Below are 16,569 nucleotides of genomic sequence, written 5' to 3' on the forward strand. Positions count from 1 at the left end.
TGCATCCTGAGCATCTGTAGCTTTTGTCTGCCTGAACGACAGGGCTGTGATCTTCCCCCCCAGCAGTGCCCAGAGCTGAGAGCTTCCCCTTCAGCAGTGTCTGGGGTCTGTGCCCTTCCTCCCAACCCCTCCACCCCCCCCAGCAGTGCATTGTGCATGACAAACCTCACTGATCAGCTGGGAGCCTCTGGGCCCCTGCGTGCCAGAGAGGGGGGAGATTTGGGTCGTCACCCCTCTCCAAAGATTCCAGTGTTCCTGCCAGAGCCTCCCAACCCCCAGAGCATCCCTCACCCTCCCTCCAACCCCGCCTGGGAGCAAGAGACAGGGGTTGAAATGGGTGACCACCACAGAGTGTCTGAGATGCAGGGAATGGCCCTGGTTGGAGTCAGGGGCTGCAGATCAGGTTTTGGGGGCTGGGACCATGTGTGAATTTTCCATCATATTAACTGATCCATCCCCCATCTCCCATTCCCAGGTTCTGGAAAACAGGCCACGGGCATCATTAGCCAGGTCCTAGGACTGCCCAGAACTGACCCCTCTGTGGCAGGAACCTTGGGGATCGGTCGCCCCTTATAGCCACGGACGAATGTCACAGACCTGACCTAAAATCTGGGCTATAATGAAACACCCCAGCTGATCAAGTCCTGCTGGAAACTGAAGCCGCTGCTGTTGCTTGCTGGTCTCCCTCCTCCATCCCCATCTCCCAGCTACCTCCCCTTCCCCGGCACCCGCAAAATGCCAGGTACTTCAGAGCCCCTCGGACTGACACAGACCAGAGATGGAGGTCAAATTGACCCCATGGTGACCATGTCTGGAGCTGAGTGACTGGGCAGTGTCACCCGTGCATGGAGCAGACTCCCCAATACCACAGGCCAGCCATTAGCAGGCAACAGGGGCTCTCACCGGTCACTGTGATGGAGATGGGTTGGCTCCTCTCCGATGGGATCTCTTTCCCAGACTCTGTCTTCCATGATTCACAGCTGTACTCTCCAGTGTCTGACTCAGACACACTCGACAGTTGATGAGATCTGACATTGTACGGATACCTCAGGAGCTTTCCAGAGTTGATTTCCTGGCCATCCCTGAAGAACCGGATCCCGGAAGCGGTGTGGGTAGCTGAGCACGTCAGGATCACAGATTCCCGACGTAGGAAGACACGGTATTGTGGGCTCACAGTGAGTTCAGGGGCAGGCGGTCGGGCTGGAAGGGGGAGGGAGGAAGCAGAAAACTCTTCAGAGCCAGCGCCCCACTCCTCAGCCAGTCCCACCCAGAGCTTCTCCCAGCCCCCCAATTTACCCCTTGCAGCCCAGCCCCTCTGCACAGCTCTGGGTCCTGCCAAAGGGTGTCAGTTGTGCCATTGGAGGGTGCCAGGATGGATGCCCTGAGCCTGTATGGGTGACCAGGGACCCAGTGTGAGGAGCTGAGGGCCATTAGGAGGGGTAGCACTGGGAGGGAACCAGGTTCTCTGATGTTCCCCCCTCTCCCTCCAAGGCAGAGGATGAACCAGCCCCTCAGTGACCCTGGGGGATCAGGCCCATAGGACGTCCTGTCAGGACATCCAGTGCTCGGGGTCACATGATTCAGGGGACATGCTGCTGAAGCCAGGAAACAGCCCGGCTGAGCAGCTCTGACATCCTGCTGCTGCAAGGGCCCCTGCCCTGATGTCCAACCTAGACCTTCCTTGCTGCAGTTTAAATCCACTGATTCTTGTCCTTTCTGCAGAGGCCAAGGAGAACAATGTTTCTCCGTCCTCCTTCTAACACCCCTTTAGATACCTGAAAACTGCTCTCATGTCCCCTCTGAATCTTCTCTTTTCTAAACTGAAGAAGCCCAATTCTTTCAGTCTTCCCTCACAGCTCCTGTATTCTAGACTTTTCCTCATTTTTGTTGCTCTTCTCTGAATCTTCTCCAATTTCTCCACATCTTCCTTGAAATGCGGTGCCCAGAACTGGACACAATACTCCAACTGAGACCTAACCAGAGCCGAATAGAGCGGAAGAACAACTTCTCATGTCTTGCTCACAACACACCTGTTAATGCATCTGAGAATCAGGTTTCCTTTTTTTTGCAACAGTGTCACTCTGTTGACCCATATTTAGCTTGTGGTCCACTATGACCCCTAGATCCCCCTCTGCCGTATTCCTTCCTAGACAGTCGCTTCCCATTCTGTGTGCGTGAGACTGATTGTTCCTTCCTAAGTGGAGCACTTGGCATTTGTCCGTATTAAGCTTCATCCTGTTTATTTCCAACCGCTTCTCCAGTTTTCCAAATCATTTTGAATTTTGACCCTATCCTCCAAAGCACTTGCAAACTCTCCCAGATTCAAATCATCCGCCAACTTAACAAGAGTACTCTCTATGCCAATATCTAAATCGTTGATGAAGATATTGAACAGAACCGGTCCCAAAACTGACCCCTGCGGAACCCCACTTGTTCTGCCCTTCCAGCAGGAGTGTGAACCATTAATAACGACTCTCTGAGAACGGTTCTCCAGATAGTTATGTACCCATGTTACAGTAGTGCCAACTAAGTTGTACCTGCCTAGTTTATTGATAAGAAGGTCCTGCAGGACCATATTGAATACCGTACTAAAGTCTAGATATATCATGTCCTCTCCATGGAACAGTCATCTCAGGAATTATAGAGGCAGGGAAACTTTTCCATGGGAAACTTGGTGCACAGGATACTGGCTGGTTCTACACTACCTGGGTCTCCAGTATCACTGGAGCCCTGTGCAGAGCTGAGTGCTGGGCTGTTTCTCTCCCCAGGCATGGAGCAGATACACCCCAGTAAGGTCCAGCAAAGAGCAGCGGACGGGGGGAACTCACCTGTCACCCTGATGGAGCTGAGTCGGCTCCCCACGGATTTGATCTCTCGGCCAGACACTGTCTTCCAGGACTCACAGCTGTACTCCCCAGCACTGCCTGCAGACACGCTTGACAGTAGCAGTGACTCAGTGTTACTGTCGAGAGATGAGATAAGCTTCTTGAAAGGGATTCCCTGACTGTCCCTGTAGAACCGGATTCCGGACACAGCAGGCGCACCGGCAGCTGAGCACGTCAGAGTCACGGCTTCCCCAGCGATATAGACAGGATGCGTTGGGGACACAGTTACCTGTGGGTCTGGGGGGCGATCTGCAAAAGACAAGGGGGAGGAGACAGTTCTTATGTGAGTTGCTGGTGACCCAGAGGCAGAGGAGGAGCCAGGAAAGGGCGGAGAAGGACAGAGGGATCCTGATCACAGACCCAGCCTGTTTCCTAGAAATTTGGGGTTCAATAAACCTCCCCAAGTTTGCAAATGTTATTGAGGGCAGCAGAGATCTCCCTGCAGGACCCAGTGGGACCAGTCTCCCCTGCTGCGTACCTGAAGGAGCAGCTCAGCCTGCAGGTGCTGGGAGGGGGCTTGTGTGGCTGAGGCCGGGGGTGTCAGGGCGCTGCCCCCAGCAGGCACAGACCAGGCAGTAATATTGCTCACAACTCTCCTTACCCCCAGGCAGCTTCACACTTGCCAATGGGCCGTGGCCTCACTCAGAGCAGCTTGGATTCTGGCACCATTGGCTGAATGGCAGCTGCTTTTGCGGAAAAACTTGCCAGCTGTCTACAGCGGCCACTTGAATTTCCGCAAGAACACTGACGATCTCATGTAAGAAATCAGTGCTTTTGCAGAAATACTGTGCTGCTCCCGTTTGGGCAAAAGTTCTTTTGCACAAGAGGGCCAGTGTAGACAGCTCAGATTTATTTTGCGCAAAAAAGCCCCGATCGTGAAAATGGCGATCGGGGCTTTTTTGCACAAAAGCGCGTGTAGATTGGCCACGGACGCTTTTCCGCCATAAGTGCTTTTGCGCAAAAACGTCCACGCCAATCTAGACACTCTTCCAAAAATGCTTTTAACAGAAAACTTTTCCGTTAAAAGCATTTGCGGAAAATCATGCCGGTCTAGACGTAGCCCTCCTGTCTGGGTCTGTACGGATCCCCTAATTTGAGCAATTTGCCCTGAGCGGACACCCTCAGCTGTGCCCAGACCTGGCCCGGTCCGTCACAGTGGAGTAGTCGGCAGGGAGGTGACAGTTCTTACATGGGCAGCTGGTGACTGTGGGAGAAAAATCAAATAACACCAACTGTGTCAGGGGTGGGGGTGGGGGGGAGACTGTGCAGGAAATCAAAACTCTCTAAAAGAAAACTGCTGTAAGGGTTAAAAGTTATCCAGGCCTCTCTCCCTGTAACAGAGAGAAATCATCTTAACTCTAACCAAGACCCTGACAACGCCTCCTATCTCGACTTCATGGTGACGCCTAGTCTGTCACAAATTGTCATGTAAACTCTTATCTTTGTCACAGTTTCCCTTGTAGACTCCTCACTCAGGTTCTCATGAGCCTTAGTTCTGTAAAACTGACTTCTAGCACTTCTGGTGTGAACAGAAACATCTCTGAGTACTACTGCTGAGACTTTGCTATGTTAAAGAAAACAATCAACAACTGAACTGTCTGAACATACTGGGTCCAAAACCACTTTGGGGACCAGATCCCTGCTTTCAGAGTAAGATTTCTAATTGGAGGTGCCTCTCTCTCCCTTATCACTGGGTTGTGGGGATCCTAGTGAACTGGTGAGGGGGGAATATGAGAAATGGATCCATCTCCTGATGATAATTATGAAATGGAAGGGCTGCGGATGTAAAACAGGATTCCTGGTCCGGTTCCCCAACTGCAAAGCCCTGGAGTGACAAACTTTACTGAGCAGCTGGGCAGCTCTCCCTGCCCTTTGTGACCAGTGCTCTTCCCCTCATCCCCGGCAAAACAGACACCAGGGCCTGACACTGACCAGAGACAGGGGAATTGTTTAACCACATACTCTTACATTTACAAACCTCTGAGGGCTGGGAGCCCCTAGGAGGAAAGTAGCATCAATGGCCCCATCCCAAATCCCAAAGGCAAAGACCCAGGGCCTGGCACAGACCAGAGCCGGGGGCTGGATCTGACCCACTAGCCCTGGCTGGCCCTGTGCAGAGCTGAGTGCACCCCAGCTGATCAGGTCCCACTGTCAACTGAAGCTGCTGCTGTTGCTTCCTGGAATCCCCCCTCCGTCCCCATCTCCCTGCCAGCTCCCCTTCCCCGGCACCACAGACTGCCGGGTGCTCCAGGGACCCTCGCATTGACACTGACCGGAGATGGGGGTGAAACTGACCCCACGGTGACCCTGTCTGGAGCTGAGCACCCAGATTGTCTCACCCGTGCATGGAGCAGACACCCCCCAACCCAGCCCAGCCAATAGCAGGCAACAGGGGAGCTCACTGGTCAGTGTGATGGAGATGGTTTGGCTCCTCTCTGATGGGATCTCTCGCCCAGACTCTTTCTTCCAGTATTCACAGCTGTACGCGCCAGCGTCTGTCTCAGAGACACTCAACAGTTGAAGAAATTTGGCATTGGATTGATATGTCTGGAGCTCTCCAGAGCTGATTTCCTTTCCATCCCTGAAGAACCGGATCCCGGAGGCGGTGTCAGTGCTGGGAGCTGAGCACGTCAGGGTCACAGATTCCCCAGGTAGGAAGACGCGGTGTTGTGAGCTCACAGTGAGTTTGGGGGCAGGCGGCCGGGCTGGAAGGGGGAGGGAGGAAGCAGAAAACTTTTCAGAGCCAGCGCCCCACTCACGTAAACAGTAACACCCCACTCCTCAGTCAGTCCCAGCCAGAGCTTCTCCCAGCCCCCCAATTTACCCCTTGTAGCCCAGGCCCTCTGCACAGCTCTGGGTCCTGCCAAAGGGTGTCAGTTGTGCCATTGGAGGGTGCCAGGGTGGATGCACTGAGACCTGTACAGGTGACCAGGGTCCTGGTGTGAGGGGCTGAGGGCCCTTGGGAGGGGCAGGGCTGGAAGGGAACCAGGGTCTCTGATGTTCCCCCCTCCCTCCAAGGCAGAGGATGAACCAGCCCCTCAGTGATCCTGGGGGGCTCAGGCCCATAGGACGTCCTTTCAGGACACCCAGCGCTCGGGGTCACATGACTCAGGGGACATGCTGCTGAAGCCAGGAAACGGCCCAGCTGAGCAGCTGTGACATCCTGCTGCTGCAAGGGCCCCTGCCCTGACCCCCCTCAGCCTGTCCCTGCCCTGCTCTCACCATCAGGCCAGGCTGCCTCCATCCCGGCCCCCAGCACCCAGAGCAGCGCACAGGGCTGCGCCGTCACTGGCAGTTTCCCACCAGCCCTGGGGGTGTGTCTAAAGGATCTGCCCTGTGCCAGGCAGGGCTCACTCAGGGCTGGTCCCTGCGCTTGGTGGGGTCAGAGCAGATGATCACTCGGCCCCTCTGGCCTGAGAGTCGATGTTTCTGTGACACTGACGCACGTTACAGGCCTGGCCCCAAATCTGGGTTTCAATTAAACACCCTAGCTGATAAACTCCTGTTATGAAGTTAACCTGCTTCTGTTGCTTGCTCGGGATTCCCCCCCCCCCTGCCTCCATCCCTGCCTCCTGCCTGCTCCCCTTCCCCATAACCCCAAAGTGCTGGGTGTTCTGGAGACACAGGGACTGATGCTGACCAGAGATGGGGTAAAATTGACATTGTGTGTGATCCTAATCCCCTAAACCTCCCTTGCTGCAGTTTAAGCCCATTGATTCTTGTCCTGTCCTCAGAGACCAAGGAGAATAATTTTTCTCTCCTGCTCTTTGTGACACCCTTTTAGATACTTGAAAACTGCTCTCATGTCCTCTCTCACTCTTGTCTTTTCTAAACTAAAGAAGCCCAATTCTTTCAGCCTTCCCTCATAGCTCCTGTTTTCTAGACTTTTCCTCATTTTTGTTGCTCTTCTCTGAATCTTCTCCAATTTCTCCACATCTTCCTTGAAATGTGGTGCCCAGAACTGGACACAATAGTCCAACGGAGGCCTAGTCAGCACAGAGCAGAGCGGAAGAGTAACTTCTCGTGTCTTGCTCACAAAACAACTATTAATGCATCCCAGAATCATGTTTGTTTTTTGTGTGTCACACTGTTGACTCCTATTTAGCTTGTGGTCCACTATAACCCCTAGATCCCTTTCTGCGGACTCCTTCCTAGACAGTCGCTTCCCGTTCTGTGTGTGTGAAACTGATTGTTCCTTCCTAAGTGGAGCACTTTGCATTTGTCTTTATTAAACTTCATCCTGTTTACCTCTGACCATTTCTCTGATTTGTCCAGGTCATTTTGAATTATGACCCCTCCTCCAGATTAGTCGCAACCCCTCCCGGCTTAGTATCATCTGCAAACTTAATAAGCGTCCTCTCTATGCCAATATCTAAATCGTTGATGAAGATATTGAATAGAACCGGTCCCAAAACTTACCCCTGTGGAAACCCACTTGTTCTACCCTTCCAGCAGGATCGTGAACCATTAATAACTATTCTCTGAGGATGGATAGCCAGCCAATAATGTACCCACCTTATAGTAGCCCCAACTTGCCTACTTTATTGAGAAGAAGGTCACGCAAGCCCATATTGAATACATTACTAAAGTCTGGGTGTATCACGTCCTCTGCAAGTAAAATTCATCTCATGAATTATAGATGCAGGGAAACTTCTCCACAGGAAGCTTGGTGCATGGGATACCAGCTGGTTCTACACACCCTTGGTCTCCCGTCAGAGAGTTTTGGGGCACATGATACAAGGTTGAAGTCATCTCAGGAATGAGAGAGGGATGGAGAGTTCCCTGGGATGGAGAGTTCTGCTCCTCTCTAAGCCCCACCCTGTCCTGTGCCCACATGGAGCAAGGCTTCAGTGTGGGATCCACTGGATGGGCTGGGCTGACCAGGGCACAGCAGGGCGGAGGAACGGGGAGGGTCTTCTCCAGCTGTGAGAACCAGTTAGTCACTCCCTTGGATCCAAGACCACTTTGGAGACCAGATCCCTGCTTTCAGAGTAAGATTTCTAATTGGTGGTGCCTCTCCCTTCCTATCACTGGGTTGTGGGGATCCTAGTAAGGGGGCAGGGAAATCAGAACTGGATCCATCCTCTGATGATAGTTCTGAAATGGAAGGGCTGAGGATGTAAAACAGGATTCCTGGTCCGGTTCCCCAACTGCAAAGCCCTGGAGTGACAAAGTTTACTGAGCAGCTGGGCAGCTCTCCCTGCCCTTCGTGACCAGTGCCCTTCCCCCCATCCCTGGCAAAACAGACACCAGGGCCTGACACTGACCAGAGACAGGGGAATTGTTTAACCAAATGTCCCCAATGTTACAAATGTTTGTGGGCTGGGAGCCCCTAGGAGGAAAGTAGCTTCAATGCCCCCACCACAAATCCCAAAGCCAGAGACCCAGGGAGTGACACTGACTAGATACGGGGGCTGGATCTGACCCAGTAGCCCTGGCTGGCCCTGTGCAGAGCTGAGTGCTGGGGTGTGTCTCTCACCCCAGGCACGGAGCAGACACACCCCAGGAAGGGCCAGCAAAGAGCAGGGAACGGGGTCACTCACCTGTCACCGTTATGGAGGTGGGTTGGCTCCTTGCAGATTTGATCTCTCGGCCAGACACATTCTTCCAGGACTCACAGCTGTACTGCCCGGCGCTGCCTGCAGACACGCTCGACAGTGGCAGTGAGTAGAGTTTCTGGGAGCGGATTTGCTGGTCATCCTGGAAGAATCGGATCCCGGACACAGCGCTGGCAACTTTGCACATCAGGGTCAGGGTTTCCCCAGTGATGTAGATGGGCTGCTTTGGGGACACGGTGAGCTGAGGGGCTGGGAGGGGGGCTGGAAAAGACAAGGGGGCCAGGGAAGGAGACGGTTTCTATATAAGAGGCTGGTGACCCAGAGGCAGAGGAGGAGCCAGGGGAGGGAAGAGCAGAGAGGGATCCTGGACACAGACCCCAGCCAGACCCAGATTTATGCTCAGGAATCACATCCCCCTGGGTCAGGCAACCCCTGAGCAGCAGAGATCTGCCTGTGGGAACTCAGTGGGACCAGCTTCCCCTGCTGGGAATGGGCAACTCAGCCAGCAGGTGTGGGGACTGGGCTTGTGTGGCTGAGGCTGGGGATGTTGGTGCTGGCCCGGAGACCATCACCCTTATACCTGCCATGTAAGTGATGCTCACTGAGGTGCCCTGGCTTTGGGGGGCAGGGTGTGGGGGGGAGGAGTTAGAAACTGAGCCCTCAGCTGACAATATCCTGGAAGCAGCATCTGGGCTGCATCCTTAGAATCTATTGCTCTTGTCTGCTGCACTACAGGGCTGTGATTTCCCTTCCTCCCCACCCCACAGTGTATTCTGAGTGACAAACCTCACTGATCAGCTAGGAGCCCCTGGGTCCCTGCATACCTGAGACCAGGGCCTGCCCCTCACCAGAGGGGGGAGATTCGGGGTCTGTCTCATTAACCCTCTCTAAGGTTTCCAATGTTAGTCAGATGAGAACCCCAAACACCCAGAGCACCCCTCAGGCCCACCCTCCAACCCAGCCTGGAAGCCAGAAACAGGGGTTGAACAGCTCCAGTGGATGACCGTGTGTGGAGCTGAGGGACCAGGCTGAGTCTCACCCTGCCCATAGGGGAGAGAGACTCCACCACAGAGCCAAAGAGCAGCAGGAGTAGGGGACTTACCTGTCACTTCTATGTGGATTTTCTGGCTCCTCTCCGACGGGATCTCTTGCTCAGACTCTGTCTCCCAGGATTCACAGCTGTACCACCCAGCCTTCAGCCTAGGCTCCCCTGACAGCTGAATCGAATGGGTGTCACTGGACTGAGGTGGGGAGAGGTTCTGAGAGTGGATTTGCCGGTCATCCCGGAAGAACCGGATCCCAGACACAACAGGCATGCTGGCAGCTGAGCACGTCAGGGTCACAGTTTCTCCAGCAAGGTAGACAGGCTGCGGTGGGTACACAGAGAGCTGGGGGACTGTGAGGGGATCTGGAACAGACAAGGGGGCCAGGAGAGGATACAGTTTCTATATAAGTGGAGGAAGTACTGGACGTCCCTGTCTCAGCTGTGAGTCTTGTGTCCTGGCAGGTACAGGAGGTCTGTGTGTGTGTGCCTGAGACTGAAAGATCAGCTACCAGAGACGGTGGTTTGTGTTTTCAAGCTCTCCTGTGGTAGAGGGGTTTGGGGTACCCTCTGGAATAAGTTGCTAAGTGATTCCTTCCTGGGTTGCAGAAGAAAGGGAATCTTTTTTAAGTTGCTGGTGACAGCCACCTCCCACAGCCAGGGACTCTGTGACCTTGGGGAGCTTTTAAGCAGAAACCCCTAGAGGCAGGGTATTTGTAAGGGGTCGCACAGGCCTCCACCTTGTGCACTCGCAGTGCCAGAGTGGGGAACAGCCGTGACGACTCCTACGAGCCAGAACGATACCAGAGAGCAAAATCTGGCTTCAATGCCAGTGACCTCCCCAAAGAAATTTGACATTTAATGGAAACCCCTTGTCTGGAACCCAACTCTCAGCAAAAGGCCAAAGCAATCCACAGAACCCAGACTGAACAGTTGACTGTGTATAAATTTATTGTTCATACGGGATTTTTAGAGTCCTTAGGATCGGAGTTTTCAGGTAATTACAAATATCTACAAATGCTCCATAAATTCTGTTGACGAATCCTTTTTTTCCTCACCATCAGCCATTAATAACTAAGCAAATTTTGAATGAAATTGAGCAAATGTCATGCATAAAGCTTATGTTCAGGCTTTTGGTCTAGTGTTCATCCACCAAAACCGGAATCCTTGGACTCCTAGCCCTCCGTCCCAGGCAGCTCCATGTACAGCAGCCCTTAGCCATCAACCCACTCAAGTGAAGAGTGACATCCCATCCCTCAGCCAGTCCCACCCAGAGCTTCTCCCAGCTCCCCCAATCCCTTGAAGCCCAGCCCCTGTGCACAGCTCTGTGTCCCTGCCATAGTTTAGCAGCTGCACCATTGGAGGATGCCAGGCTGGATGCACTGAGGCCTATACAGGTGACCGGGGCTCAGTGTGAAGAGTTGAGGGCCCTTGGGAGGGGCAGAGATGTGTGGCAAAGTCTGGGCTAAGCCCCATGGGTCCTGCACTTCCTGGCAGGTTTTTGTGGGCTTCAGAGGCTCACGGTGTCCCTTGTTACTGCAAACTTCACTTGAAGGGGTCTTTTTTCATGATTGGCTAGTCCAGTGTCCTTCTTTTTCCCCACCCTATTGGCCCTTCCCACCCACTTGCTCTGGGTTCCGGCCCAAGGCCCTATGGTAGAGGCAGCCCCAAGCAGGCCGTGTAGCTTGGCCCCCAACCCTTTCTGTGGTACCTCCTCCCAGATGCCATAGAGCAAACCTTGATGTCAGCTGTCTTGGGTGTGTTCCCTTGTGCTGGGCTGTTCTCTTCTCCTTTACTTCTCTTCTAGTCCATCCCTTTTCTCTTTCCCCCTTAGCCTTGCCTGGGGAGTGTTTTTATAGTGCATGCATCCAGCTTAAGCGGCTGCAGGTGTTCCAATTTAACAGTCTACTAAGGAAACATAAAACCACATACGCAGCTCCCTGCAAATCTGCCTTCCACGAGGCCTCGGTAGCTCCCTGCTCTCAGGCTGCCACAGACTGGAAGGCAGGGTCGGGAAGAGCCAGGGTCTCTGATGTTCCCCCCTCATCCCAAGGCAGAGGAAACGTAGGGTAGTGGTGGTTGGAGACTCTCTTCTGAGGGGAACGAAGGCACCCATCTGTCGCCCTGACAGTTCATCTCGAGAGATATGCTGTCTGCCAGGGGCCCGTATCTGAGATGTTACGGAGGCATTGTCGAGGATTATCCGGCCCTCTGACTACTACCCCATGCTACTCATCCACGTGGGCACAAATGATAATGCCAGGTGTGACAATGAGCGGATCAAGTGTGACTACAGGGCTTTGGGAGTACGGGTGAAGAAGTTTGGAGCGCAGGTGGTATAATCTTCTATCCTTCCTGTCAAAGGTAGGGGCCCGAGCAGAGAGAGGTGCATCCTGGAGGTGAATGCCTGGCTGCGACGATGGTGTCGCCAGGAGGGATTCAGCTTCCTTGATCACGGGGTGCTCTTCCAGGAAGGACTGCTTGGCGGAGATGGAGTTCACCTTTCCAGGAGCGGGAAGGCCTTGTTTGGACACAGACTGGCTAACCTTGTGAGGAGGGCTTTAAACTAGGTTTGACGGGGGCAGGTGAGCAAAGCCCACATGTAAGTGCTGAATATGCAGGACTGGGAGATGGGTTGGAAACGGGGGGGACTACGGCCTATAATGGCAAGGAGAAAGGAGGGTCAGGGCACAACAGGGAGGCAAGATCAAATCAGTATCTTAGATGCCTATATACAAATGCAAGAAGTATGGGTAATAAGCAGGAAGAACTGGAATTGCTAACCAATAAATACAGCTATGATATCATTGGTATTACAGAAACCTGGTGGGATGGGACGCATGATTGGAATGTTGGTATGGAAGGGTACGGCTTGCTCAGGAAGGACAGACAGGGAAAAAAGGGAGGAGGGGTTGCCTTGTATATTAAAAATGTACACACTTGGACTGAAGTGGAGATGAATGTAGGAGATAGCTGTGTAGAGAGTCTCTGGGTTAAGCTAAAAGGGGTAAAAAACGAGGGTGATATCATGCTAGGAGTCTACTACAGGCCACCTAGCCAGGTGGAAGAGGTGGATGAGGCCTTTTTTAAACAATTAACAAAACTATCCAAAGCCCAAGATTTGGTGGTGATGGGGGACTTCAACTATCCAGACATATGTTGGGAAACTAACACAGCGAGGCACAGGCTATCCAATAAGTTTCTGGACTGCATTGGAGACAACTTTCTGTTTCAGAAGGTTGAAAAAGCTACCAGAGGAGAAGCTGTTCTGGATTTGGTTTTAACAAATAGGGAGGAACTAGTTGACAACTTGAAAGTGGAAGACAGTATAGGGGACAGTGATCACGAAATAATAGAGTTCATGATCTTAAGGAAAGGTAGAAGGGAGACCAGCACAATTGAGCTAATGGATTTCAGGAAGGCAGATTTTGATAAGTTCAGAGAACTTGTAGGTAAGGTCCCATGGGAAGCAAGACTGAAGGGAAAAACAACTGAGGAGAGTTGGAAGTATTTCAAAGGGACGTTGTTAAGGGCCCAAAAGCAAACAATTCCGCTGTGTAGGAAAGATAGAAAATATGGCAAAAGACCAGCTTGGCTTAACAAGGAGATCTTGCATGATCTCAAAATAAAAAAGGAGTCATATAAAAAATGGAAACTAGGACAACTAACAAAGGATGAATATAGGCAAGCAACACGGGAATGCAGGGGCAAGATTAGAAAGGCAAAGGCACAAAATGAGATCAAACTAGCTACAGGCATAAAGGGAAACAAGAAGACCTTTTATAAATACATTAAAAGCAAGAGGAAGACCAAGGACAGGGTAGGCCCACTGCTTAGTGAGGAGGGAGAAGCAGTAACAGGAAACTTGGAAATGGCGGAAATGCTCAATGACTTCTTTGTTTTGGTCTTCACCGAGAAGTCTGGAGGTGTGCCTAACGTAGTGAATACAAGCAGAGAGAGGGTAAGTTTAGAAGATAGGATACACAAAGAACAAGTTAAAAATCACTTAGGAAAGTTAGATGTCAGCAAGTCACCAGGTCCTGATGAAATGCATCCCAGGATACTCAAGGAGCTGATAGAGGAGGTATCTGAACCTTTAGCTATGATCTTTGAAAAATCATGGCAGACAGGGGAGATTCCAGAAGACTGGAAAAGGGCAAATATTGTGCCCATCTATAAAAAGGGGAATAAGAACAACCCAGGAAACTACAGACCGGTCAGTTTAACGTCTGTCCCAGGGAAGATAATGGAGCAGGTAATTAAGGAAATCATATGCAAACACTTGGAAGGTAATAAAGTGATAGGGAATAGCCAGCATGGGTTTGTGAAGAACAAGTCATGCCAAACTAATCTGATAGCTTTCTTTGATAAGATAACGAGCCTTGTGGATAAGGGAGAAGCGGTGGATGTCAGATAGGGCCACGATAAGGTGGGTGCATAATTGGCTGGATAACCGTAGTCAGAGAGTTGTTGTTAACGGTGCTAAATCCTGCTGGAAAGGGATAACAAGTGGAGTTCCGCAAGGGTCTGTTTTGGGATCTGTACTGTTCAATATCTTCATCAATGATGTAGATATTGGGATAGAGAGTACGCTTATTAAGTTTGCAGATGATACCAAACTGGGTGGGGTTGCAACTTCTTTGGAGGATAGGGACATAATTCAAAATGACCTTAGCAAGTTAGAGAAATGGTCAGAGGTAAACAGGATGAGGTTTAATAAAGAGAAATGCAAAGTGCTCCACTTAGGAAGGAACAATCAGTTCCATACATACAAGATGGGAAGTGACTGTCTAGGAAGGAGCATGGCCTTAAAGGGATCTAGGGGTCATAGTGGACCACAAGTTGAATAGGAGTCAACAGTGTGATGCTGTTGCAAAAAAAGCAAATATGATTCTAGGTTGTATCAACAGGTGTGTTGTAAGCAAAACTCGTGAAGTCATTCTGCCGCTCTACTCTGCACTAGTTAGGCCTCAGCTGGAGTACTGTGTCCAGTTCTGGGCGCCACATTTCAAGAAAGATGTGGAGAAATTGGAAAGGGTACAGAGAAGAGCGACAAGAATGATTAAAGGTTTAGAGAACATGACCTATGAAGCCAGGCTTCATGAACTGGGCTTGTTTAGTTTGGAAAAAAGAAGATTAAGGGGGGACATGATAGCGGTTTTCAAATATCTAAAAGGGTGTCACAAGGAGGAAGGAGAAAATTTGTTCCTCTTGGTTTCTGAGGACAGGACAAGGAGTAATGGGCTTAAAGTGCAGCAGGGGAGGTTTAGATTGGACATTAGGAAAAAATTCCTAACTGTCAGGGTGGTCAAATATTGGAATAAATTGCCAAGGGAGGTGGTGGAATCTCCCTCTCTGGAGATATTTAAGAACAGGTTAGATAGACATCTGTCAGGGATGGTGTAGACGGAGCTTGGTCCTGCCTTGAGGGCGGGGGGCTGGACTCGATGACCTCTTGAGGTCCCTTCCAGTCCTATTATTCTATGATTCTATGAACCAGCCCCTCAGTGATCCTGGTGGGTCAGGCCCATAGGATGGCCTGTAGGGACACCCAGCGCTCGGGTCACATGACTGGTGGGCACATGTTGCTGAAGCCAGGAAATGACCCAGTTGAGCCGAGGGGCCCTGCTCCATGCCTGGCTCCTGAGACCAGAATCCAACCTGGGTCTGCCCCGCTCCCCAACCTGCACCTGCCCCACCCGTCCCTGACTCTCCCCAGAATTCCACTGGTCATCACCTACAGCTCCCAACTTACACCCCTCCAATGCCTCATCAACAATCCACAACCTATCCTGGAAAATGACCCCTCCCTCTCATAGCCTTTGGGGGAAAGGCCAATCCTTGCCTACAGACAACCTCCTGACTTGAAACAAACTCTTTGCAGCCACCTCATAGCACTCCTCCATCAGACCCACCCAGGAACCCACTATTACAATCAACTCCGGTACCAATTCTGTCCACACAAGCCAACACCATCACAGGGCTTAACCACATCAGCCACCGCATCAGAAGCTCATACAACTGCACATCCTCTACTGTGATCTATACCAACAAGCACCAGCCATGCCCCTTGGCCATGCGACAAAGGTTAACTGGACCCAAATCAGACATCAGACATGACCACACACAGAAACCTGCAGAGGAACATTTTAACCTGCCCGGGCATTCAGTTAAAAGTAGCCTCTCTCCTACAAAGGAATTTCAGAAACCAACTACAGAGAGAGAGTGCGCAGAATTCACCTTCATCTGCACATTTGACACCGTCTCCCTTGGTTTGTACAAAGACGAGACATGGTTAATATGTTATAACACCAACTCTACTAGCATTCAGCACCCTAATGATGTGACAAACTAAACATGGGACATTTCCGGACCACTCAATTAGCCTCATTAGCATGGGGACTACAATTGACAGGTAATTTTTTCTATCCTCTCTCCCTTCCTATTTGGAGTATCTCCCCGTTACCCCTCCACTCAAGCACATCTCGTTTGAAGAAGTGGGCTCTGCCCACGGAAGCTCACAATACCAGTCATTTGTTTTTGTTGGTCTCTAACGTGCGACAGGACGACTCGTTTTTTAAGAAGTTGGCTCTTTGTATTGCTAACTAGCTCAAGCTCCCACTACAAGATGGACTCATACTCCACAAGGCTGGGAAAATCTCCCCCCCCCCCAGCCAACTTTGTGCCCCTTGGCTCACAGCCTGCTGCCTCCAGGAGCTGCCCCAGAGCCCGTGTCCAGCAGACCCACACTGAGCCGAGGAGCAATTCAGGGACCAGGGCAGGAACCCAGGACACGATCTACCTTTCCCCCCAGGGACACGGAGCGGATCAGTGGGGGGAAGGGTCCTGCCTGTGCCTAGGGTGGTTGAGCCGATCAGCCGGCCTGCCCAGCGGTAGCTAGAAGGAACCGAGCAGAAATGAGGAAGCTCGGGCGGATGTATGTGAGGGAGGGAGGGGGGAGTGAGGATGTGGGAGAGAAAGGGGGGAGTTTTCCACCCATCATGTTTCCTCCGGGGTCTCTGCAGAACCAGCCCTGTGTCCTCCCTAGGAGTCCAGAGCTGGGGCAAAGAGACCCTCCCATTAA

At 51.8% G+C, this 16,569-nt stretch overlaps 1 protein-coding gene across 1 annotated transcript in view; it reads right to left on the reverse strand.

Annotated features, from left to right (window-relative positions):
• The window catches only part of LOC102447914 (cell adhesion molecule CEACAM5-like), a 96,269-nt gene that overhangs the window by 79,005 nt on the left and 695 nt on the right, over window positions 1-16,569 (reverse strand). Inside the window, exons 3-5 of the mRNA XM_089774518.1 lie at window positions 5,288-5,590; window positions 2,829-3,134; window positions 904-1,200 (exon numbers count right to left, since the gene is read on the reverse strand). Of these exons, the coding sequence (XP_089630644.1) occupies window positions 904-1,200; window positions 2,829-3,134; window positions 5,288-5,590 (906 nt within the window). The remainder of the gene's footprint in view (window positions 1-903; window positions 1,201-2,828; window positions 3,135-5,287; window positions 5,591-16,569) is intronic.

The sequence above is a fragment of the Pelodiscus sinensis genome, chromosome 30 (genome assembly GCF_052426305.1).
Source record: "Pelodiscus sinensis isolate ZL-2025 chromosome 30, ASM5242630v1, whole genome shotgun sequence".
Classification (NCBI taxonomy): Eukaryota; Metazoa; Chordata; order Testudines; family Trionychidae; genus Pelodiscus; species Pelodiscus sinensis.